This window comes from Eleutherodactylus coqui, chromosome 13 (assembly GCF_035609145.1).
Source record: "Eleutherodactylus coqui strain aEleCoq1 chromosome 13, aEleCoq1.hap1, whole genome shotgun sequence".
Lineage (NCBI taxonomy): Eukaryota > Metazoa > Chordata > Amphibia > Anura > Eleutherodactylidae > Eleutherodactylus > Eleutherodactylus coqui.
This window is the reverse complement of record NC_089849.1, coordinates 38,390,072-38,416,167: the sequence shown is the minus strand read 5'-3', so window position 1 is coordinate 38,416,167 and position 26,096 is coordinate 38,390,072. Positions and strand designations below refer to the sequence as shown.

General features: G+C 43.6%; 1 protein-coding gene across 4 annotated transcripts in view; it reads left to right on the top strand.

Annotated features, from left to right (window-relative positions):
• BRCA1 (BRCA1 DNA repair associated) overlaps nucleotides 1–26,096 on the top strand; it is a 155,888-nt gene that overhangs the window by 27,398 nt on the left and 102,394 nt on the right. For all 4 annotated transcript variants that reach the window (XM_066587729.1, XM_066587728.1, XM_066587726.1 and 1 more), the window contains exons 6-7: nucleotides 2,795–2,952; nucleotides 25,263–25,365. In XM_066587729.1, coding sequence (XP_066443826.1) covers nucleotides 2,795–2,952; nucleotides 25,263–25,365 — 261 coding nt within the window. The remainder of the gene's footprint in view (nucleotides 1–2,794; nucleotides 2,953–25,262; nucleotides 25,366–26,096) is intronic.

The following is a 26,096-nucleotide window of genomic DNA, read 5'->3' as shown; positions in this document are numbered from 1 at the left end:
GGTTAGGGCATATGAACATCATAGAATGGAGTGCCCCCTCATGGGAGTACCCCTCCATGACCTGGAGCTATAAGAGCGGCTCCCATGTGGGCGGTCTTTTAGGCATTTTGCAAAATATACCATTGGCCGCTTCTACACGTAGCAAAATCAGCTGTTGGGCATGGGTACCAGCAGAACACATGGCAAGCAGTTATTCACCCTGGTGCCACTTTCTGAAAAGGATTGTATATGAAGGTATAGTCCCTTCAAATGGAAGATGATGATGTCATTTAGATTATTGAAGGGTTGGCCCATTTGGACATCACCTACTGTAAATGAGGACATACTGGCGATCAGCTGATTTATGTAGGTCTGACAGCTAAAAGCCTCATCGATCAGCAGTTATAGTGGCCACTGTTGGAGAAATGTGGCATTACCTGCAACCATGTAAATATATGATTGCTTGGTGAGGGCTGCTCTTTGAAGAGATTCACCCCATTGGCTGTTAGAGGTGGTCGCAATCAGAGGACACCTTTATTGACATCCACATACATACATAGGTCACCTCTCTTATTAGTTCCTAGTGTGTAACTACAGTAGCCTTTACTGTTACCAGTGGACTTAAAGTGCTCCATATTGCACCAAGATGTCTCAATACAACAAACCAATCCCTATGATTGATTGATCAATCTTTGCCTTTTCTTATAGAAGCAGGTATGGATCGGATCGGATTGGATCCCTGCTATCTTGGTGGTAGAGAAATATGGAAAAACATTCCAAAAAAAATTCTTTCTTTATATGCCTGACTTAACAGTTTTCTTATATTCACACAGGGCAGATATGCTGCATATTTTCTGCTGTGGATTTGCATGTGAGAAATATTCAGCGTATTACCGTAGCAGCCGAGTGGATGGGATTTACAGAAATCTCATCCATATGCTGTGTGAAAGAAAAAAAATGCTGCAACACTGATTTTTAATCAGAATCATAGAATGGTAGAGTTGGAAGGGACCTCTAGAGTCCTCGGGTCCAACCCCCTGCTCAGTGCAGGATCACTAAATCATCCCAGACAGATATTTGTTCAGCCTCTGTTTGAATACTTCCATTGAAGGAGATCTCACCACCTCCTGTGGTAACCTGTTCCACTCATTGATCACCCTCACTGTCAGAATTTTTTTTTCTAATATCTGATCTGTGTCTCCTCCCTTTCAGTTTCATCCCATTGCTTCTAGTCTTTCCTTATACAAATGAGAATAGGGCTGATCCCTCTGCAGTGTAACAACCCTTCAGATATTTGTAGACTGCTATTAAGTCTCCTCTCAGCCTTCTTTTTTGCAAGCTGAACATTCCCAGATCCTTTAACCGTTCCTCATAGGACATGATTTGCAGACCGACTGCTCACCATCTTGGTAACTCTTCTCTGAACTTGCTCCAGTTTGTCTTTGTCTTTTTTAAAGTGGGGTGCCCAGAACGGGACACAGTATTCCAGATGAGGTCTGACTAAGGAAGAGTAGAGGGGGATAATTACCTCACCTGATCTAGACTCTATGCTTCTCTTAATACATCCCAGAATTGTGTTTGCTTTTTTGGCTGCTGCATCACATTGTTGACTCATGTTCAGTCTATGATCTATTAGTATACCTTTTCTACATGTGCTGCTGCTTAGCCTAACTCCTCCCAGTCTGTTTGTGCTTTTTTTCATTTTTCTTGCCCAGATGTAGCTCTTTGCATTTCTCCTTGTTAAATACCATTCTGTTAGTCGCTGCCCACTGTGCAAGCTTTTCTAGATCCTTTTGAATGCTCTCCCTCTCTTCCCTAGTGTTAACTATCCCTGCTAGCTTTGTGTCATGGCAAATTTGATCAGTTTCCCATTAATTCTCTCCTCCAGATCATTTATAAAAATGTTGAACAACACTGGGCCGAGGACAGAGCCTTGTGGTACCCCACTAGATACATTCTTCCACTTGGATGTGCAGCCATTTATCCCCACTCTGAGTACGATCACTCAGACAGTTGATATCAACCAGTCATATCCGTTTATGCTGCGCATGGACTGTGGATTTGTAGCGGATTTTCCCCATTGAGTTCAGTGGGAGAGTCAAAATCCACAATAACTTCCAGTTGTGTATTTTGCTGCGGATTACATATAGGATCTGCAGCAAAATCTGTACAGAAGGACACCAGTAAAATGAAAAAAAATTATACTTGCCTTCTGCAACTTCTCATCGCTTCCCTACTGGTTTTTGCAGTCTGGCTTTAAGTGATGACAAGTTGTGCAGACATGTAACTGCTGCAGCTGTCACATAGGTCAGGACGTCAACACTAGTGGCCAGGAGACTTACGGGGAGCAAACAAGACTCTGCCGGGGAAGTGACCTGCAGCAGCAGATCCACCAAAAAAAGACTGTTCCAAAATGGTGTGGATTTACTGTAGTGAAATCCCTGTGGATTTGCTGCAGAAACTCCTGACAGATTTTCTGCTATAAATATGCCCCCTGTGAGCATACCCTAGGGGTATTTTCCCACATTCGACCTCATTTCACCTATCTGTAGCATAGGTGGTAAATGTAGCATCGCTGGAACGCCCATGGAATCATTGGAGGAACTGGGTAATAGGACAGTGATGATAGATCTACATATATGCATGTGTGGCTATATTATGCTTTGATGTTCTCTAGAATCAGTGTTGGTTCTGCAGTGATTGATTTTCAGAGCGAACACATAATTTCGTCTTTAGTTAGTAAATGAACGTTGAAGACTTCTGTGTTTTTTCTCAAGTAAACATAATGAATCTTCTGGATTTTGTCTCCACTAAGTTTTTCCAAGCCAAGATTATGCCAGCGCTGTTGCTGCAAACCATAAAGAGGCACCCAAAAAGGATGAGCAGCCTGTGGTGCGGAGCACCGGGTACAGGAACCGGACCAAGAGGGGAATAGTGAACAGAGGACATTGTGAAGACCAACTGTCCTTACTGGTAAGAGGACCGTGTTACAATCCTCCATCCACGCTCTGTCATTACTTATCATATGCCTTTTAGTTAGTTTCTAAAGCCAAGAGCTCTGTCCAGTAAGCCGGGCAACTAGTTTGACTGGAAGGTGCTAATAAGGTATGTCCCTTTTACACGGGACCACAGTCTGCTATACGACTGCACGAGCGCAGATGTCACCGCTAAGGTTGTCAGTGCTGGTGCAAAGCGTTTAGACTGACAGACTTCACCGCTGGATCGTGAGCTTCTCGCTCAGCGCTTCTCCTTCTATGAGGGCCCATTAGTCCTTTTATTTATCTAGTCTGTACATATACACATTATGATCCACATACCTGTCCCTCCTTCACTCTTAAATTAGTCTTGTTACGGCAATGATCAGCAAGGTTTAACCCCTTCCCATCAGCCGTATGGCTATATACATCCTAACTACACATACCCCATACAGTTAGGATGTATATAAATGTCCATAGCATATGCTTTGTATGGAGCAGGCTTCAGAGTCGAGCCCACTCCATACACAGCAGGTATCTGCTGTCTTTGATAACTAACACCCACCTGCAGCAGCTGCGATCAGAGATCACTCAGATCATGGCTGTTAATCCTTGAAAATCATAGTGGCATTTAACCCTTTCCAATCCACTGTCTGACATCTAAAGACATTCTGATTGAAGGCTGTACAGATCCGATGTCAGAAGACATCCGCCAGGGTATTCTTACTGTAGATTACTGGCCACTCTGTTGTCAGGGGCCTCTCCAGCATGTCCGATACCACAGTACTGGCACTAGCCAGAGGATGGCGCCATTGTATAATGGCAGCAAGAGAAAACCCCCTAGGAAACCCTGAATCCAAAATTGGATTGCAAAAGGTTAAATGTCCTGAATGGCCCCGCCGCGATAAGATTGCCGAGGTGCCGACTGAGTGTCACGGCTGCCTTGTGCCTTCTGAAAGCCCTCAAGGCTGCCATGATTGTTTGTCTGTTAAGACGTGTGCATGGCACATCTTCAATGGGAAGCCTGTTGAAATATAATATAATGTAATACTGTAGTATTACATTATACTATGTAAGCAATCAAACACGTGTTAAAGACTCCTATGAGGACTAATAAAAATAAAAATGAGTAAAATGAAGATTTTTTAAAATTTTTTGCTAATCATAAGAAATCTTAAAAGTTAAACTCTTTTCCCAGTTATCGCAAAAAAAAGACTTAAAAAAAGTAAGACTTATTATCGCTGAATCTGTAAAGGTCCAATTTATTAAAAGATCACATTGTTAATCCAGCACGGTGAATGTCGTCCGAGACAAAAATGTGTAATGCCAGAATTGCGCTTTTTGGTCACCCCATTTTCTGTATTTAAAAAAAATAAATAAATAAATAAAATTGTATAAAAAGCTTTTAAGAAGTACTGAGCCACAGAACAGAGATAACATCATTTTTATTGCATAAGGGATACAGTAGAAAGAAAATGGCACAATTGTGTTTTTTTTCACCATTGCACCAGACTCAGATTTCCATTGAAATTTTTTATTGTGTGAGCGAGGTATTTAAAGGGGTCTCCATAGCAAACGCCTTTATCATCTATTCACAGGATAGGTGAAAAGAGTAGGATTGCTGGGGGGTTCGACAGCTAGAAACCATTAGAGGTCACGAGAATGGCGCACTTAGAGTCTCCCTAGTGAGTAGAGCAGTGATGTGCGTGCGTGAGAGCCGCTTCATTCACTTGGATGGGAGTCGGGGAGATCACTGAGCGAATGCCTCGGCTGTCTCCGTAGACCGTGCTTGGAGTGCTGTTCATACTTGCATACTGCTACTCCAATCACTAGTTTGGCTGCCACTCTTGTGATCCTTCTGGGTCCCAGTGGTCTTACATTTATCATCTGTCCTGAATGGGTCATAAATGGTTTTTGGTGGGGTAACTCGTTTAAAGAGGTTCTTCAGGTCTTATGGCCCTTTTTCATTGGGACGATAAACGTTCAGAGTCGTTTAGATTCCTGCAGGAATCTGAACAATACTCGCCGCGTGTAAATTCATGCAACGACTGGGCGAGACTCGTTAAGTTGTTCAGTTTCTGCATACTGAACAACTGTCTGCTTACTGTTAATGGAGGCGGACGGGCCGGGAACGCTCCCTGGCCCACTCTGCCTGCATTCTGGTAGTGATGTGAGTGATGCCAACAATACTCGCTCTTGTGTAACTGCTATGAGCGAGCATCACTGGGACGAGCTGTCGCCAAAAAACTCGTCTCGTGTAAATGGACCATTAGGTATTGATGCCCCCTCCTAAGAGTAGTGCCTAAAAAAATCCCTTTAGTGTACGTTCACACGTAGCGGATTTTGGTGCGGTTTTAGGCGTGAATCCACAACTGGTTTGACCCATTCAATTGAAGGTTTCTGACCAAGAAATTAGCATGGATTTTGATGAGGCTTTTCCACTGTAGAAAATCCACACTAGTTCCACTACAAGTCACCATACGCTTGAAGTTGTTTTTCGGGGATGACTCATCATCAGGATAGGTCAACAATAGTTGATCAGCTGGAGTCCGTCGCGTGGGACCCTGACCGATCAAGCTGTGCCTGCAGTTACAAGTGCCTGACACTTCACAGAGGTCAGAGCAGAGACTTCCACTCTGACCCCTGTGTAACTGTTGCACTGTCAGCGGGCACACAATCGACTGATCGGTCCGGGTCTAGATCAACAGAACTTGGACGATAAACTACCGATGACCTATCATGAGGATGGGTCATCAATAGCAGTCTCCCTGAAAAACCCCTTTAACCCCTTCAGTGGCAGGTTTATTATTACCATGTCAGCTCAGCAAGCCCCTGAGATTTTCCTGAGGTAATTCCAAGTGGCAAATGTGTACAGTGGCACAATAACTGTGTGTCCTGGCCAGCATTTCAGCACTTAAGCTGTCCACGGAAATCTTCTGGGGCTTAACTGCATGGTCAGTGCAGCAAGCTCCGGAGATTTTCTGGGCGTGCCACTAAAGGGGTTAAAGAAGCTGTATATTGGAGCGCACCTTGGACTCACTAAAATAAAAAGACCCTTTTACATGCGCCAATCTTGGGTTCCTGAAACCCAATGAGAATCTGAACGGCTATCGTTCAGTGCAAAGGCATGCCCCCACTGAACGAGAATTAGTTTGCTTCTGTTTTGTCGTTCAGTTCCTGCACGCATCGTGAACGACTGCCTGTTTACTGTGAATGGAGACGGGCCTAAACGATCACCGGCCTGCTCCTCCTCCATTCACTCAGCAATGCTCGTTCCTGGGTAAAAGGCACAGGAACGAATTATCGCTGTAATGAACTGTCGGGCATCTGTACCCAACAGATCGTCCCGTGTAAAAGCTCCCTTACACTATGAGGACATCTTGTACCCCTCCTTGACCTACAGCTCTTTTTTTTAAATTGCAACATTGATACATCATTTAGATGCTGGAGGACACCTTAAACAGTGTAATAATAATGTTTTTTTCTACTTTGATATTCTATCAAAACTATCCAAATTGTATCCTTAAACTTCAGAGTTCAGGCCTTTGTATGTGTCACCAAATCACAGTGTTTTTGCTTGAAACCAGCAGTCAACAGTAGCAATTAAATCTAAAAATAGGGCATGTAATCCTCTGAGCCGCGCAGAACTGGCAATGGGCACCGCGAATGGCATCGCTATGTACCTGGACACTGAATGCGGAGTTTGTCAGAAGTGACTGTAAGCCATTGTTCTAGTTTGAAACAATCACAGCACGCCGCGCTCGCGGTCCCCTATTTCGTCTGATTTATCTCGCGCTCCGCTTTGTTCTGCCCTTATCTATTACCCAGCGACCTTTCTTTTCATCCTTGCAAAAATTATTTTTGGAAAGCGCTTGTCCTCCGTTGTGAAGTTTTTAATCTTTGTTATAGTGACCTTTTGTAAAATTGCCTGTGCTTGTACTGGGCAATATATACCCCGACTACTGCGCTCAAGTTCTTATCTGTCGTATTGTCGTTGGACTTCGGAGGAACTTGTCATTTTTGTTTGTAATATGCTGTGCATTGCAGAAATTGAAAGCATCTTTTATGTTTCTGGGAATGAATATGATTATGCGAGTTTAATGCGGCTCGCCGACTAATAAGACAGACTGGGAATTTGTGCTTTATATGGAGAGCCGTACCTTGCAAAGCCATGAGTTTCTTAACTTCATTAAAGTGTAATTATCATTTCCTCCAACCTCTACCTTTTATATAGAGCGGTTTCAACCAGTTAGGTTCAAGAGTCAATGATCGTTAGAAGAAAGGGGCAGCAAGGAGCCGTTGAGGGCCAATGGGGCACAACTTGGTTTCGTGCCAGTCTTAGGACTTGTTGAAATGGTAGATGCCCATCACCCTATATCTGAGATTTAATTGGAGTTGGGCTCCATTACTCAAGTCATACATGCGGAGGTGCAGAAATTGTTGACCTTCGCTGTATAAAAGTTACTCAAGAACTGGTTTAGTTGTTCCAATAGTGACCACTGAGTTACTTAAAGGGGTCTTCTGGCACTAAACTATTGATGACCCAGGATAGGTTATAGATAGTTCACTTGGAAGATAGTAGAAAAAAGAAGGGTGTGGAGCAACATCTAGGAGGCAAAAGTCGAAATATTTTTGTAGGGTATTTCTTCCCTTTTGGCTGGGAAGGAGACTGGGACTGCTGAGGGGTTTTGACCGATGCAGCCAACCCTGAAATATCATAGTATGTATGCACGTATGTATGTGTGTGTGTGTGTGTATGTACTGTATGTATGTATGTATAAGTGTGTATATATATATATGTGTATATATTATAGTGTGTGTGTGTATGTGTGTGTATATAATGTGTGTGTGTGTGTGTGTGTGTGTGTGTGTGTGTGTATGTATGTATGTATGTATATATATATATATATATATATATATATATATATATGTATGTGTGTATATTATAAAAAATATTAGTGTGAGTTAAAGTGGGTGTAGGCGCAGCCTAATTTAAAAGTGGCACGAGACGTTAGGGTAATTTTTGCTCAAACCAACACACACAAACGCGTTTCACTGCTGTAGCGCCCCTTCCTCAGCTTATTACTGGGAATACAGAGTGCATCAATCAATCAATTTGAAGATCGGGAGGGAGAAAAAGGGGTGAAAAGTTTTTACAAATAATTTAACGACATGGTTTTCGCAAAATATAGAATACATATCAAATGGAAAATACAAAACAAAGGAATAAAAATGCGAGAAGGAATGAAATGTGGAGTAAACAAAAGAATAAAACTTTAAATAAGTAATAGTAATACATAGTATATGAGGTCCATTCATTCATATTTAAAATGTCATTCATGTTGTATATGCATGTTAGCCAGTCTTTCCTTAAAAACCACAGTTGACTAAATATAAATGGCAGATTTGTTAGATATCTTTCTGAAACAAAGCATTTCGAGACATGCAGCACCTAAACATATTCAGACAGATTCGTAATGTACTGGATTTACAAAATTTACACTCTTGCTCCAATGAGACTGAATGAAACATGGGAAAATATTTAGTTGGAGAAATATGCATCCTACCCACATTCCTCTACACGTATGAAACCCGCCTTTATTATAATACGTTCCCATTATTATTCTATTTTATTATCTTTCTTACATTTTTGTTGAATGGCTGTGATTGGCTGACGCCGCGTGAGTTAGCCAATCACAGCATTAGCTCTCTGGAGGCGGGGATTTCAAGCCCCGCATCCAGAAAGCACTGCTCTGTCGGGGACGAGGAGGGAGCGACAGCCTGCAGCAGTGCCGCAGAATGCCAGGGGAGGGGAGTACTGCTGTGTTTTTTGTTTTTTTTTTGACACTTTTTCTTTGTATACCCGGCGTATAAGACGACCCCCGACTGCAGAGCAGATTTTTCGGGGGTTAAAAGGTCGTCTTATACGCTGGAATATACGGTACATATAAAAGAAAATAACCCAAAGTAGACGCCAACCAAAACAGTCACCGTATGCGCCCTGTAATCCAAAACCGTACCTTTTATATCTCAATGTTTGAAACAAAATGAGGAACTCGTTCCCGTACTTTATTTTAGCGTAAATATACTATTTAAAAAAAACAACAACAAAAGTTTTAAAAAAAAATATATATTTTTTTTTACTTTTTACCCCTAGTAAAAATAAAGAAACGGGGAAAAAATTCAGTGGAAAAGATATTAAAAAAATCACCCTATATGTCGCGGGAAAAAAAAAAGCAGCAAAAATAATTTTGGTAGATGACGGAAAAAAAAAATAGGGCAGTTAAACCACCACATGGGTAAGATTCCTAAAAAGTGTCTGGTCTTTGGGGTACAAAAAGGCCTGGTCCTTAAGGGGTTAAAAAAAAAAAAAAAAGAAAGAAAAAAAAAGTTTTTTCTTTTTTTTTTTTTTTCCTTTTTCTAAAAATTGATTTTAATTGTGTTTATCTGTACAAAAAAAATGTTTAAACATATATTCTATTTCACCGTGTTATTTTTATTTACCCAGCTGTGGTTATTAAGAAAAGACACTCTACCATCCATATTATACAACATGAATGACATTTTAAAGAAGAACGAATGGAACACCTCAAATTTCAGTCTGCACCCTCATTTTATTTCTTGATGCTTTTTTATTCATTGTATTAAATTTTCCATCTGAAATGAATTCTATTTTCATGCAATAACCATGTTATTTAGGATTTGTAACAACTTTCCCCCTGCCGGTCTTCAATATAGAATTAGGAGTAAAATCTTGAATGCATGCAGGTAAGTTCTCACTACACGGGTTCTGCCGTCTCTGGATAAGCCTACTTGCCGCAGACCGGAGCTCCGTGTTCTCGCCTGTGTTTTGAGCTCACGTGATTCGATATCTGCCAGCTCAGACTGTTCCTCTTCCTTCGGACAGTTTAATTTTCTTTGGCTGCCTGCTCAAACATCTGAATTGGTATTTGGAGATCTCTTGATCCATGGAGACTGCACAGCTCATTTAACTATCGGAGCACAGCCAGGCGGCAGCTTTATGTTTAGGTCAGTGAAGAGTATGTGGATTCTTCGCCTGTATCTGCAGGATAACGGGGACTCATGCAAGAGCTTTGTATAGTGAAGCACGCTCAATAGGTGTGACTAGGTAACGACTTAACGAGTTCTGCTAATGCCGTGATGCATGCACCCGAGTAGAGGTCTGCATTTATTATCCTAAGTGTCCAAGAATTAGATTGGCACACGATCCTCTTCAGATATAATGCAGTTGTACAGGCAACCATATCGCCCAGCGGGTGCATGGGCATCTATATCTTTATAGACACTTTTTAATGTTTTTTTATCATGCAGGGTAAACCCTGATCACTCAGTGTTTCATGTAGGAATGTGAAACACTGAGCGATTAGTGAACGAGAACTTCACCATTCTCAACGAGAATCATGCGGTCCAAACACGCTGCCTGAGCGCCAATGAGATTCTCGTCCCGTACAAATGGGGTATTACTTGATCATCACAGAAACCACCAATGTTTACATATGGTCTATCGGCAAAAAAAGTGTAATTTGACTTACACGTACTCGTGCAAAATACTGTGAGTCCGAGTACATGTGACCAAACAGCGTTTGTATGCAGGCTCCATGATTGTGCCCAGGAAAATCATGTGTCATTGGCTACCGTCGTTGGGCATGGTTTGGCTGGGTGCCTTCAGCCGCACAGTGTTATCTCAACCCTTAAAGGATCATTCACATGGGTGTATGCGTACAACGCTGCAAGTATCTCGCAACGTTGTACGCATCGCAGCCCTTTTGCTCTGCTGGCAGAGACTGCGTAAGGCTGGGATTGGCGCTGCGCATGCCCGGGAATGGGATGTAATGGACATGCACAGTGCGACTTTTTTTTTCAAATTCCGCGTTCTGTTCAGAGAGGGGGATGCGTATCGAATTGACTTTCATTGCCTCCATTCACTGCGTGTCATGCACAGGAAATACGCGTGCGTAATACGCAGTGACAATTTGCTCTTATGAATGAGCCCTAAGGGTTATTTATTTTTTTTTAAACTTGTTTTTATTGAATCAGGACAAACTTTGACATTTCAGATGCATTTGCTGTTTTGACTTCACAAATAAAAATGTCGTCCTACTTCACTTTTACATAACATTTTTATATAACTGGGAAAGTTGGGGGGGGTATGAGGGGTCAGGGAGTCGAAACGAAAGGAAGGGAAGGAAAGACACTCACAAAAACAAAACAAAAAACCAAAAAAAAAAAAAAAAAAAAAAAAGGGGGGGGGGGGTGGGAGAGGAGGGGGGGGGGGGGTCGGTCTGGCAAGAAGGGACAGGGAGGGGGGGGGGAGAAAACATTTGCATTAAACCAAACTTTTGACCCAATTGGTATTTATACACTTAGTCTTTTGAACTTCGTGCTGGAGATCTTCGAAAGGTATGGAGACCCCGCGCGGCCACGGCACGACCAGTGATTCACCCTATATTGGTGTGTCCCCCACTGCCGCCTGCTCCTGGAACCAATAGGTGTGGTGAAAGCAATTTTTTAGTTTTTCTTTTACTCTCTGTGGCATTAATTGGATGAAACTTCCCCATGTTTCGAAGAAAGTTTGTACCATTTTCTCCTTAAATAATGAAGTTTCCGCCCAGTCCATTTGAAATAAGAATGTGAGTTTTTCCAGGAACAGTCTGAATGGGGGGCCTGTTGGTTGCACCCAGGTCTGCAGGATGGCTTTTAGGCCTGCTGCTGCTATAAAATGTAGTAACTTTCTTACTCCCCTTGCACAATGATATGTCTTGGGGTCTAGATATCCAAATATTGCCCACGCTGGTTCTTGTGGGCAGAAGTTTGTCAGGTGTGTTGTAGTGTATTCGCGTATTCGGGACCAGAAGTTTTTTATCAGTGGGCATGTCCACAGGCTGTGGTATAGATTAGTGTTTGGTTCCTGGCATTTGAAACAGTTTGGGGTGTCGTAGATTCCCATGTAAAATCCCTTAATTGGGGTGAGGTATGATCTGTGGACTATCTGTAGTCTCATCTCCAGAAACCTGGCTGATGGCAGGCATTTGTGGGCTGATACTAAGGATTCCTTAATTAATGTAGGTGTGAGGTCTGGGTTGTCCAGAGACCATTTCCCAACCCCTGGATCAATGTCCTCTTCTTCCCTCATGTTCCTTATTGCTCTGTATATTTTTGATATCATTCCCCGTGCTCCCGTTTTCTTGGAGATCCAAGTGTCTCCTGCCTGTGTCCAGTTATGTTCCCGGAACTGCGGTGTAAGGCCTGTGATATAGTGTCTGACCTGTTGGTATGAGAACAGTGGAATAGGGATTTCGGGGTATTTTTGTTTTGTTTCTGTATGAGTTAGGATTCTTCTTTCCTTTTTGTGCAGTAATTTATCTATTGAGTCCAGCCCGTGCGCCTTCCATTCAAAAAAGATGTTGTGGGGTTTTCCGTCCTGAAAATTGGGGTTGTTTATAAATGTCAGGTGTGGGGATATGTGTGGTGACGTTTGACTGTCTCTACGTAGTTTGTTCCATGCTTTCCACGCTGCTAATATCAGGGGGTTATGTTTAATTTGCTTTGGCAGTTCTGAGTATGGTTGGTGGAGTACATTTTGTAATTGTATTGGCTTGGCCATTATTTGTTCTAGTGGCGTGTTTGTAAAGTGCGACTTGGAATAAATCCAGTCATGGATAAATCGCGCTTGTGCTGCTAGGTTATAGTCCCTTATATTTGGTAGGTTGGTGCCGCCGTTGTCCTTATGTTTATGTAGGGTTTTAAGGGCAATGCGTGGTCTTCCCCCTCCCCAGATAAATTTTCTATATAGGTAGTTGATCTTCTTTATGTCTTTCAATTTTAGAAATATGGGGAGTGAATGCAGGATATATAGTAATCGTGGGAATTCTACCATTTTTAAGAGGTTGATTCTCCCCAGAAAGGAGACCGTAAAGTTCTTCCATACATTTAGGGTCGTTTCTAGTTTTTTGACATATGGTTCAATATTTGTGTTGTAGAGTGCAGAAGGGTTTTTTGTGAGTTGAATCCCCAAATATTGTATGGAATGTTTTTCCCATTTGAATGGGTGTTGGTTTGCCCATGTGGGTTTCGCTGGTCCTCTAAGTAGCAGTGCTTCTGTTTTGTCCAGGTTCAGGGTGTAACCTGAGAGTTTGCCTATTCTTTCTATTTCCCGTAATAGGGGTGATAGTGTTTCCCTAGGGTTGTTGACTATGAGTAAGAGGTCGTCAGCAAATGCTTCTACCTTTATCCTCGTTTCTCCGTAGCACGCCCCTGTATAAAGCGTGGTGTGTGTTAGGAATCTGAGTAGCGGGTCAATTGATATGTTAAACAGTAATGGTGAAAGGGGGCAGCCCTGTCGAGCTCCTCTGAAAAGGTCGATGTGGGGGGTATTGTGGCCATTGACTGTGAGGATTGTGGTGGCGTTTGTTTGTGTTGTGTTAATATAGTTTGCAAAGGTCTGTCCAAACCCTCTTTTTTTCAGCAGTACGTTTAGGAATGGCCAGGCCATTTTGTCAAAAGCTTTCTCAGCGTCTAGGCTGAGGAGCATTGTTATGGGGTTCTCAGGGTTTTGTGCTGCCACAGTTGCCGCTATGGCGGCCCTGATGTTTTTTAGGGCACTACGTCCTTGCGTGAAGCCTTTTTGCGATGTATCTAGTATGGACGGTAGGATGGTTTGAAGTCTGTCTGCTAGTATTTTGGATAAGAATTTATAGTCGCAGTTTAGTAGTGCGATCGGTCTGTATGATCGCGGGTCAGTCGGGTCTTTATTTTGTTTGGGGAGTAGAATTGTTCTGGAAGTGCCAAAGTCCTCTATTTGGGTATCTTCCTTATATATTGCATTGTATAGTTGTGTCAGCACTGGTACTATGTCTGTTGTTAGTATTTTATAATATTCTGTTGTGAGACCATCCGGTCCCGGCGTCTTTCCCCCTGCTGCCGCTGCGATTACGTCCCGAACCTCCTCCTCTCGTATGTCTGCATTCAGTACTGTTTTTTGTTCCTCTGTGAGTCTCGGCAAGCTCATAGTTTCTAAAAAATTGTGGATGTCCTGTATGTTTGCTGGTTCTGCCCGGTATAGGTTTTCAAAATATTCGTATAGTGTTTGGGTTATCTCTTCCTGTTTTGTCATCAGGGTGTTATCGTTGGTGCCCCTTAGGGTTAATATTGGTTTATGTGGCTGCCTTTGTTTGGTTAGGTTTGCTAACAGTCGCCCCGTCTTGTTACCCCACCTATAGAATTTATTTTTTGTTAGTTGTGTTTGCCAATATGCATGTGTGTGTACGAATTCATTTAGCAGGTGTTTTGCTGTGAGGAATATTTGATATGAGTTATCATCTTGAGCGTCTATGTGTTCTTTTTGTGTTGTCAAGAGAGAGCTGTGTAAGGCCTCGAATTCTGTTTGGAATTTTTTCCTTTTGTGGGACACGTAGCTTATGATGTGACCTCTCATCACTGCCTTCGAGGCCTGCCAGAAGAGTGCTATGTTGTCTATGTGTTCGCTGTTGTCGTCTGCGTAGTTATTCCAGTGTAGTTTTATGTATTCTCTAAACTCTTCCGATTCCCGTAGGTAGGAGGGGAAGCGCCACAGCCGTGACAGCCTCCGAGAGGGGACCAGTTGTAATGTTGTTGCGATCGGTGCGTGATCGCTTAGAGATATCGGATGAATTATAGATTGCCGGTGGCAATCAAATATTTTGTTCGATATTAGGAAAAAGTCTATCCGAGAAAACGAGTGATGGGCGTTGGAGCAGCATGTATATTCTCTGCTGGTTGGGTTTGAAAGTCGCCACGGGTCGCACACGTGAAGTTGGTCTATTAGTGTGATTAGCGCTTGTGTGGTTGGGGTTGGTTGGGTGGAAGGTCCTGTTCTGTCTAGTGAGTCGTCTTGTATGCCATTAAAGTCTCCCCCCAGGATTATGTGGTCGTTTAGGTAAGGTTGTAGCTGTTCAGTTAATGTTGCATAGAATTTTGGTTGGTCTGTGATGGGGGCGTATATGTTCACCAGGCAATATGTTTGTGAGTCTATGCTGACCCTCAGCACCAGGAATCTCCCTTGTGGATCTGCTATGGTTTGTCGCATCGTGTGTGGCATGTTTTTCCTTATCAGGATGGCTACTCCTCGTGATGCTGATGTATGTGAGGCTGTGTAGCATGTTTCTATCCACGGTGCTCTCAGCTCGCCCTTTCCCTCTTTTTTCCAATGTGTTTCCTGCAGGAATACAATGTCTGGTTTGTGTCTCTTCAAGTGTGTTAGTACTTTTTTTCGCTTAATAGGTGTGTTAAGACCATCTACATTCCAAGATAGAATTTGTAGTGTTTTGGGTGTGTGGTAATCTGTAGTCTCTGCGTCTATAGGCATGTTAATGTATGTGTTTTGGTCATATTTACCGTTGTGAGTGCCTTTCTGTCGTCGCATCCCCCGGTCCCAGCGAGCCGTGGGTGCAACTGAATAGTGGTCGTGCCGTGTCGGCGGGGCCTTTCGATCTCCCTGTTGGGTTCCCTCCTAGAATTCAAATGGGTCATAGTGAAAAACATAGAAAAACTTATATAAACATAAAACATATATGCAGTCTTTTCTTTTGCATTAGTGCTGCCACATCCGCATTATTTGGATCAGGGTCGTGTTGGGGGATCAGGGACCCAGTTCCCTTTTTCTTTCTGTCTCATCCTCTTCCGTCTTCTTCTTCCAGTTGTAGGTGTATCCTTGCGTCCTCCGGATTGTTAAATATCAAAGTTCTATTGCCTTCTTGAACCCGAAGTTTTGCGGGATACAGCAGTTGGAAACGTGTGTTTTGTTCGTGTAGGGCTTGACAAATTGGAGTGAATAATTTGCGTTTTTGAGAGACTGCAGCTGAGAAGTCCTGAAATATGAGGATTTTCATTCCTTGAATTATCAGTTCTTTTCGTCGTCTGTAGGCCTGTATAACCTCCTCTTTCGTTGCCCAGTGCATGTATTTGGCTATTACTGGTCGTGGTCGGGTTCGGTTGTTGCGTCCGTCTCCTGGTGGGCCAATTCTGTGGGCCCTTTCGATTATTAAGGGGTCATTTGGCATGTTGAGTTGAAGGGCTTGTGGTAGGTCAGTGGTTAGATATGTTGAGAGTTGGGCGTTGGTTACCGATTCCGGGATTCCCACAAAGCGTAGATTATTACGTCGATGTCTGTTCTCTAGGTCGTCTATTTTTTCCCGGAGTGCTTCGGTTTCTAATCGGCTTCTTTGTAGTGAGGCTTCTAAGGTGGCTATGGATTGGTCTGTGTTTTGGGACTTTGCTTCTAGCTCTGTCAGTCTTTGGGTGTTGTCTGTAATTTGCGATAGAGCTGAGTTTATAGATTTGTGCAATGTCTCTAATCTGTTGTCAAATAATGGTAGTAATATTTTTGAGACCTCTTGCGCCACCAGTGTGGCCTGTGTCATTTCTGCACTGTTATCCATCGGTGATGCGGCGGTTTGTGGAGGCGGCGTTTCAGGGTTTTGGTCCGATGTTGTTGTGGCTCGGGGTGAGGCGTTTCTTGGGGAGGGTGTGGGTTGTTGAGTATTCTTGCTCTCTTTTTCTTTTGTACTTTTGGTCGGTCTGTTTTTCTGCTTTCCCCCTGAGTTTGTTTTGTCTATATCTATCTGGCGTGTTGCTCGCGTTGAAGTATTTGAACTACGTTCGTTTAGATATTTGTCCATATTTCAGTTTTCAGTTCTGGTGGGTATGCAGACTTAGTGTACAGAGAGCTGCTTTTTCCCTGTATCCAAGTTCGTTATTGTTTTGTTGCTGGTTTTTACGGTGCGGATGCGGCTTCTCGTTTAGTTATTATTCTTGCATTTTTGTTTGAGTGGTTCTATTGGGTTTTTCTGGTGGGTTTTGTTCTTGTTATGTTTACTTCTGTCTCCTTTCTCGCCTCCACTCTATTCTGCAGGGTTGGGGGGTCTCTGTTTTGCTGATGTCCTTCTCCTCCTGTTCGTTTTCTTCCCCTTTTCTACCTCCCCCCCGTCTTGGGGTGTTCCCCTTTTCTCTAGGCGCTTTACCCTTCTGTGTTCCTCCTTTCTTTTTCTCCCCCTCCTCTCAGGCCTTGTTTATGCCCCTGCTGTGTTGTTGGAGCACTGCCCAGGGCCACGGTCTGGTGGGGTTTGTCTACTGTTCGTTTGGGGGCTTATGTGTGGTATGACTTTTGTTTTCCCCTTGTTGTTTTCCCTGTGGCCGGTTTCTAGGGTGATGTGTGGGTGGGGGTTATCCAGTCTTCTGTGGGGGGGTTCTGTGTCCTTCCCCTTACTTACTGGGCCGCTGGTATCACCCCCGAGGCCCCGTGCCGCAGCCCCTGTGTCTCGTCGGGTCACGGCCTGCCGGCAGCCCCCCCTCGGTCGGGGCCGGTGGTTCGAGCGCCGCCGGGCCGCGGCGCGCCTCAGTCAGGAAGGCCGGTCTCACAATCGCCGCTCCCGCGGCCACCGTAGTGGGCGGGGTTTGTCCAGGGTTATTTATTAATGGGGTTGTACCAAAATACACTTTTATCACTTATCTAATGGAAAGTTGATAAAAATCTGATTGGTCCATTGAGATCTCCACTGACCCTGAGAACAGCGCTCCTGTGCCCCCCTCCCCTTCTCTGCACGTGCATGTACTGAAATGCTCAATTAATTTTCAAAGGGGACTGTCTGTGATGGCCAAGTACTTGTACTTGGCTTTTTCCATCAATCCCATTGAAATGAATGAACTAGAGCCATGCATGTGCGACTGTCCGCAATTCCATTTAATCTAATGTCATTGTGTGTAAGTGAAGTGAACCTGCAGTGATGAGAAGAGGGGGTCACAGGACCCTCGTTCTTGTCAAAAGCAGCGGTCTCAGTGGTGAGACCCCCACTGAACAGTCTTTTTTTTTTTTTTTTTTCCCAACCCCTTAGTGACCGGTCTATCATTATTTTACGTCCTGCAGCTGCGGACTATGTATGAAGAGAAATTGTAGGCTTATTGCCATCCATACATCGCGGCTGCTGGCTGTTTCTGACAGCCGAAAGTCGGCAGCAACAGCTCCGATAAGCCACGTGGCTCATCGGAGCTGTTAACCTTTTAAATGCCACTGTCCATTCTGACAGCGGCATTTAACTCCCCCAACCGATGTTCGAGGGGACCCATGCGGCCCCCCGCGATGAGATCGCAGGGAGCCATGCGGGTGTTATGGCGGCTGATGGCCTTCTGAAGGTCCCCAGGGCTTTCATGGCACAATGCCTATCGAGCTATGCTCGTGGGGTGGCTTGATAGAATGCCTGCTGAACTGCAGTATGATGTAATGCTATGGCTTTGTCACTAAGGGGTTAAGGGTATTTTTTTAAAGAATTTGTATTTATTTTAAATTTTCATGATCTTTATTTTAAAAAATCCTGAAATCCTGCATTTTTTATACTGACTATGAAGCCTAATAATAGTCTGACACTTCCTAATTCTCAGTAGTCTTCTCGTTATCATCACAGACAGGACTACAATGAAAAATGACATATATATAACACAGGATTCACCATTCCCAATAGGAGATGTTCATGGGTCACCTCCTCTCCTTCCCTGCACAGGTTCCAGAATATGCCTAGAGTAGTCTCCCACAGAAGTCAGTGGGTGCCCTTCTGTCCATCGTGTGAATGGCCCATGAGTTCTAAATGCTATTAGAACCACCTCAGGCAAGTTGGCTGCCCCATCCTCATATACAGACAGTAGACTAAAAAATCTACATTCTGAAAATAAAAACAAATTAGAAAAATAGAAAATGTTTCACAGGTTTTAATTAGTAGAGAAATCTAAGTGCTCCATGCCCTTTAATTCTCCGGCATTTCTCTCTGTATCTCCCAAGGTCTATATATCCAGTGAAGACTAATAGCTGATGTTTAGTTGGTTACCGGGGTCAGGATGGGGCTGACTTCAGAGACTACATTCTTGTCTGTCTTTGATCTCCAGCCTACCAGATAATGTCCACCCAGAGCCTTTCTAGAAACTCATTGGTTAACTCTTTTATTTGCCCATACACCAGTTTGTTAAAGCAATTAGCTGCGAAAAACTCATTAAGCACATTGAAGCCGCCAGCAATTAGTACTTCAGTGCACTTGTGCATCCTTAATAAACCCACAGGAGCTCATCTCCAGAGATGTAAGACAAACTAGAGAGAGGAGGAACTCATTTATACCATTCACACACATCCAATCAATAAACCACTAGTGGAAAATCAAGAGCGGCCTCCGTGTCAGCGCCGTCCTTATCAAATCCTTTCTGCATAGTGGAGACTTGGAAACATATGTCAAAGATTTACAAGTCATCATAAATCTACATATAAAGTGCATGAATGCTTACACTAATACAAATACGCTCATCTTTCCCCTTCCTTCTGGCTTTCTTCCTCCAGGGTCAGCGTTTATTTGCATACTCTTTCTTTCCACGCAGCACTGGCTGGCATATAAGACTCTCTATGCCAAATTGGTCCCAACAAGAGATGCATTATCTCCCCAGACCACATCAGAAACCTCTCACTAGCCAACCGGTACCCTGATCGCTGCTGATGAGGAGCAAAAACCCTGACCCAGCTCCCTGGTGATGGTCTCTTTTCCTTATGGAGAAGGTTCTGGTTTGGTTTATACTCCCACTCATGATGGAAGGTCTGTTAAACGGGTTGTCCACTTAAAACACTAACTTTTAAAATTAGATTCAGATGAGTGCAAGCAGTACTTGCCCATCCTCAGCCCCAGAACTGCAGCCTGCGATTTTCCTGGTCTCTGTTGACTGTAGAAGTGAAGTGACCACTGCCTGCCAATCAGAGACTGTAGCATTCACCGCCTGTTCTCATAGCATCTGCACTCACATCCTGGGCGCCATGATGCCAGGAGTTCAGAACGATGACGCTGCAGCCTCTGATTGGCCGGTAGAAGTCATCTGACTTAGGCCTCATATCCACCGGCGGGTCGGATTCCGCCCGCAACGGGAGCCGATTCTGCCCTTGGCCAAGGACATTTTTTTTCTACCTGTCGCGGACTTCTGCGAACTTGTCCGGGGTCTTCTCCCTCCTGTCCGGATCTTCTTTTTTCTGCACTGCAGAAGCGTAACCTTTTTTTTTTTTAACTCCTGCTTTCCCACAGATCCGCGGCACGTCTGCAGTTTCAGCTGCAGGTGTGCCGCAGATCGGACGGCTTCCATTGGCTCCAGTGTAAGCTGTCAGTGCGGGATCCGCACAGAAATGGAGTATGCTGCCATTTGTTTTCCGGACCAGAAGGTCCACAAATCAAATCCGCGTGAGGACATGAGGCCTTATACCTTGTCAACAGAGACTGGGAGAATTGTGGGGCTGAGGATGGGTAACTAGTGTCTTTTTTTTTTTTTTTTTAATTTCTCTCATTTGGATCTAATTTTGAAAGCCAGTTTTTAACTGGACAACATCGTTAATGGGTCGGACATTGGCAAGGATTGCTATGTAGTAGGTGGCGCTAGAGAGCAGCCTTTTTCCTCCGAGGTGAAAACCTACCTCTTTTCCAAAGGCGCATCGCCTGGCCTATAAGGCTCCCTACACTAAGGCCAGTCTCACCCAGTGTTTTTACTAGGACAGAGCGGCTTTCTACAGCGTTTGCCTGCGTTTGTTTTCAGCGCAGTAACAGCGCAGGCAAAGCAAGCCGACTATGTCACTACTTTCACTTTCCTTCCTGGTGGCATAGAACGCTGCATTTAAAAACGCAGTAAAAACGCTCTGCATAGCATTCTACCGTGTTTTTTACAGCATCGAAAACGCTCCCCATTGATTTCAATGGGCGACGCATCACGTTTAAAAACGCTTAAACGCTGAAAATAGAACAGACAGCGCTCGGAAAACGTGGCGTTATAAGCACCACGTTCGAACGCTGGTCTGCAAGGCCCCATTGCAAACAATGGAGGCTTTTACAGCATTTAGCGCAGCGTTTGAAATGCAGTGGTGAGAAGCGTGGTGTGTGTGAGAGGGGCCTTACTTCGTGGGATCCACAAACATTATCCCCCTTAACTAGTTACTCCAGTCCTCAGAACCCCTCAACAGGTCATAGTTTGAGGATATCTTATATAGAGGACACCTGTGGCAATGTCTAAAGGCCCCTTTACATGCAAAGATCATTGCTCAAAATTCGTTCAAAAGATAGCATGATTGACAGTTTGAGCGATCATTTTGCATAAGCTGCTAATGAGCACTAATGCCCTAATTGTCCCAGACCCTAGAAAGCTTGTTATCTGTATAAAGTGCATTTGGTGCCTTTTTTTAAAAACTAGAATCCTGCCTCCCTACTGGCCTACTGTGCTATACTAACCACTCAGTGCGCGATCGCGGGGCTTGTGTTAAGAATTCCGGTTTTACCAAATGGTAGTGGGACAATCATATAGGATCTTTTTTAGCCCAAAAATATTTTCAATAGGCAGCGTGTTTTCGGTGTCAAGCATATAAGTTAACGCATACATCACAAAAGCGTAAAAACTTATTCAAAGGCATACCTCATTTGTAGTATACATTTTCATTTTTAAAATGTATCCATTAAGAACTGTATACATTTGTATACGACGTTCAAAAAAATGTTTTTTGTTTTTTTTTAAAAGGAGGAGAATCTCTTAATGTCATTTGTTAGTTTGATCTTCTGTCTGTTTTTAAAGCGTAGATGTTTTCTAGAGGGAGAACCATATTGTACAGTACAGCATAGTGTGCAATACATCAGGCTATAGGAAAACATAGTAGAAGAAATAAACCAGAGATTTGACTCCAAGAAGATCATTTGCATATTCCCAGTGCATTTTGGGAAGAGTGAAGAGTCGCTGTGAGTGGGACGATCGCTGGGTTGAGCCAAGTCTAGCCGCTCGGAGGACATCGCCAGACCGAGCATCTTACGGCGTGCAAACCTTTACACTTAGTAACATCTTATAGGTTAAATATCATTATGAGACTATTAGTACTTTGGAAGTGGCCATCATCTGACAATGTGCAACATGGAAGGGGAGAGGAGCCCGTGTGGTGAGCTGTAACATTTATATACCTACCACAGGAAAAACCAAACTTCACCTGTCAGAAATGCTAGCTTGTGTCTCTATTAGAGGAAAAGGAGACAATGGCTGCATTGAAACTCATTAAGGAAGGTGAGGATATACTTGACAGAGCAGAAGTAACTGTTCCGAATATAGAAAGAGAAATATCCAGTGTACCTGCAGAACTAGAGGAATGGAAGCATGTGACCCAAAGAAGCCGGAGGATCAGCAGTCAACACCCACACTGCTCGGGAACTGCTGCTAGGCTCTCACCCAGGAGAACAACAAAGAGGTACATCAAGAAATGACTTTGTACATAAAGAACAGTCTAGTAAGCACTCAGAGTCCTCTTGGATGGAGAAAAAGAAGTGTTGTGAAGAACAGGAGAGTGCTGATTGTGGGAGAATCCCTATTGAGAAGAACAGAGGCCGCTGTCTGTAGACCTGACACCTCATGAGAGGTGTGCTGTCTTCCAGGTGCACAAATCAAAGATGTGTTTGATAGGCTGTCAACTCTTCATTACTACAGACAACTACCCATTCCTACTAATGCAAGTAGCGACAAACGACACTGCAAAAAAGGACCTTGCAACTGTTTTCAGGGACTTTGAAGACCCTGGCGGAAGGCTGAAGGAACTGGCAGCACAGATGGTCTTCTCATCCATCCTCCCAGTGAATGGCCATGAAATTAGGAGATGAAACCGGATTTTAGAGGTGAACAACTGGCTACATCGATGGTGCCGTCAGCAAAAAATTGGATTTCTAGACCATGGACTGAATTATCTATATGATAGACTCGGAAACTTGGTGGGATTATACACATGATTCCAATACAAGGCTTGAAGGATATAACCTATTTGTAAGTAGAGCTACCAGAATGTGAGCGGTCTACAAATTATGTCCTATGAGGAACGGTTAAAGGATCTGGGAATGTTTAGCTTGCAATAAAGAAGGCTGAGAGGAGACTTAATAGCGGTCTACAAATATCTGAAGGGCTGTCACAGTGCAGAGGGATCAGCCCTATTCTCATTTGCACATGGAAAGACTAGAAGCAATGAAATGAAACTGAAAGGGAGGAGACAGATTAGATATTAGAAAAAACTTTCTGACAGTGAGGGTGATGAATGAGTGGAGCAGGTTACCACAGGAGGTGGTGAGTTCTCCTTCAATGGATGTGTTCAAACAAAGGCTGGACAGACATCTGTCTGGGATGATTTAGTGAATCCTGCACTGAGCAGGGGGTTGGACCAGATGACCCTGGAGGTCCCTTCCAACTCTACCATTCTATAAACGTATACCATACATTAGTCTACGCTTTTCCTCTAAAACTCAAAGTATACATTTTTATTCTATGAACAGCATAAAATTGTATATGGTTAGCGTACACACACACACACACACACACACACACAAAACAAGTGTGAATGCTGCCTAATTCAGACGTGTGTCCTGGCTTGACCATGGTTTTCTCAGCTAAACTGTCACCATCACAGGGACTTACTGCTTGGTCGATGGGAGTTGTGGAAATGGTTGCATACTTCTAATTTGAAATAGTTACTGATTTGCCATCCAAGGAGTAATCCCATGAAAAATGGTAAGGCAAAGTGAGAGAAGCTATAAAATAAGTTACTAATAGAAAAATATCCCTCCTTCACCGAATATAACTGTGTTACTTGTTTAGGATCAATATGGCAAGGAAAACGCACAGACACATGTAGCGCTGATGGGGTTAGTGAGTCTGGACATGGGAGCTGCTTAGTAAACAAACCCTCAGCTTGTAAAGTTGTGCATAAAGGGCACAACTCCATAAAGCATGCCGACAATGTCTAGAGTCCTCACCACAAGTTCCAGCCATACCAGGAAAAAGGAAAATTGGATATACAGACCCCACAGGGATTAAAAGGATATCTGTGGCACGTCCAAACAGAGGACTCAATAGGTAGAGCCAAGTTTTATTTCACTCCGGAATATACAATGCCTTTCTGGGCTCTACAGCCGCTTTCACAAGCCACACTGATTAGGTATGTATACACGCTAGTCACAACATTTAAAATAGGAATGCAAATTTAAAAAAGGCAGAAAAACTCACTTAATGCGCTCCATCCAACTGTATCAACAAGTGAAAATCTTACTTGATGTGGGGTGCCTGGACTCCTGGCACCCCAATATCCAAAGAAGCAGGGAAATTCCAACGATGCAGGGGTATACTTCATAAAACAATTTATTACACACACACAAAGGTAAGTGAGTAGATATCGCAACGCGTTTCGGCTTTTTGTAAGCCTTTTTCATTGTTTATTCCTATTTAAAATAGGAAGGGAGGAGCCATTGGTACCGACTGACCAATAGGGTTGTAAAAGAAGGGTGGAGTAAGAGTCTCAACAAATGAAAGAGGTTGGACCAAAATAGACTTTTATCACCTCTCCCTGGGATGGGTGATAAATGTCTGATCAATAGGGGTCTCACCGCTGAAACCCCTACTGATCCTGAGTCCTGTGTTCCCCTCTACTCCTCACTGTAGTCTAGCTGCACCCTTCCATAGTGATGTGGTGATTAAATGGGGTGGCAGTCGCACATGCACGGCGTCACTTCATTTCAATGGAGCTGACGGAAATAGCTGAGTACAAGCACTTGGCTGTTTTCAGCAGTCCCATTTAAGATGAATGATCCACTGTGGGTGGGTGCAGCAAACCTGCATCGAGGAGGAGAGGGGGATATGGGACCCCTGCTCTAGGGATTGCTGGCGGTGTCAGCGATGAGACCTCCACCGATCAGACTTTGATCACCTATTCTGTGGGATAAGTGATAAGTTTATTTTGGTACAACCCCTTTAACCCTTTCCAATCCACTGTCTGATGTCTCAGGACATTCTGATTGAAGGCTGCACAGCTTTGTTGTCTGAAGACGTGCGGCAGGGTATTCTTACTGTAGATTATTGGCCGCTCTGTTGTCGGGGGCCTTTCCAGCATGTCCCATACCGCAGTACTGTCTCTAGCCAGCAGATGGCGCAATTGTATAATGGCAGAAAGAGAAAGCCCCCTAGGAAACTCTGAATCCAAAATTGGATTGCGAAGGGTTAATTTGTAGTGTTTCTCTCCTCCTTGTATTCTTTACATTGGAAATTCATATGGATTGTCTTTTTCCTTGTTTGAACTTTGCCACTATTCGATACAAAATGCAGCTGTTTTACTATGTATGTAATCCACAATGTATCAATGTCTTATATACATTTGCCAGTTAGTTGTGATGGTTTTTAGTATTCCTGTTGTTCTCCTGTATCTCCACTTCCTGCCTAGCAAGTCTTATTATTTATTACCAGGAAACCAGTGCTGACACACCGCTCACTAGGGATGCGGACGCACGGAACTGTAAGACAGCTAAGCGGCAGAAGAAAAAGGCCAAACAACTAATTACAGACTTTGGTAAGATGCCGTTAAGTGCGTGATAACTGACAACATGTTTTTAATAGACTTACACGTGGTGTGGTGTTCATTTTATTTACCAGTCATACAACAAAATTCTAGCTCACCGCTGCCTCCTGTTTTATGGCAGCTCTTTAAAGTTGTTAGGCCACCAAAAACATGCATCACCTATTCACTGGATATCTGACAAATGTTTGATTTGGAGTTTAACAACTGGACCCCTAATGATCCAGAGAACGCCGTGTTCCAATTGACAGTGTGTGTGCATGAGCACTGATCCATTCAGTTCTATGTTGTACACGGGGAATGTGAGTAGATAAACGAGTCCTTTTTATGGCCTTTTTTTTTTTTTTACATACCGTGTGTTCCCGATAAGCCCTACCCCGACAATAAGCCATACCCTGATTTTTAGGAGGAGAGGGAGCTTGAAATAGTAGCTCTCCTGAAAATAAGCCCTAGCTACACTGCATGTAAATAAGAACAAAGAAAAATAAAAATACTCACCTAGAAGCTCGTGTTTGGGTCCCTTGCACTGGACTGTGTCGCTGGTGCAGGCTTCTGTGTCCTCCTGCACGCCGCCAGAGCAGTTCTTCCTGGTAACAGGGCTAAAAAACCCTTCTTCCAGCAAGCCAATGCTCTGATTAGTTATTCGAGCGCCGCGTCAGCCAATGAAAGGCGGTGTTCGATTAACCAATCACAGCCATTTAATGATGTCATTCAATGAATGGCTG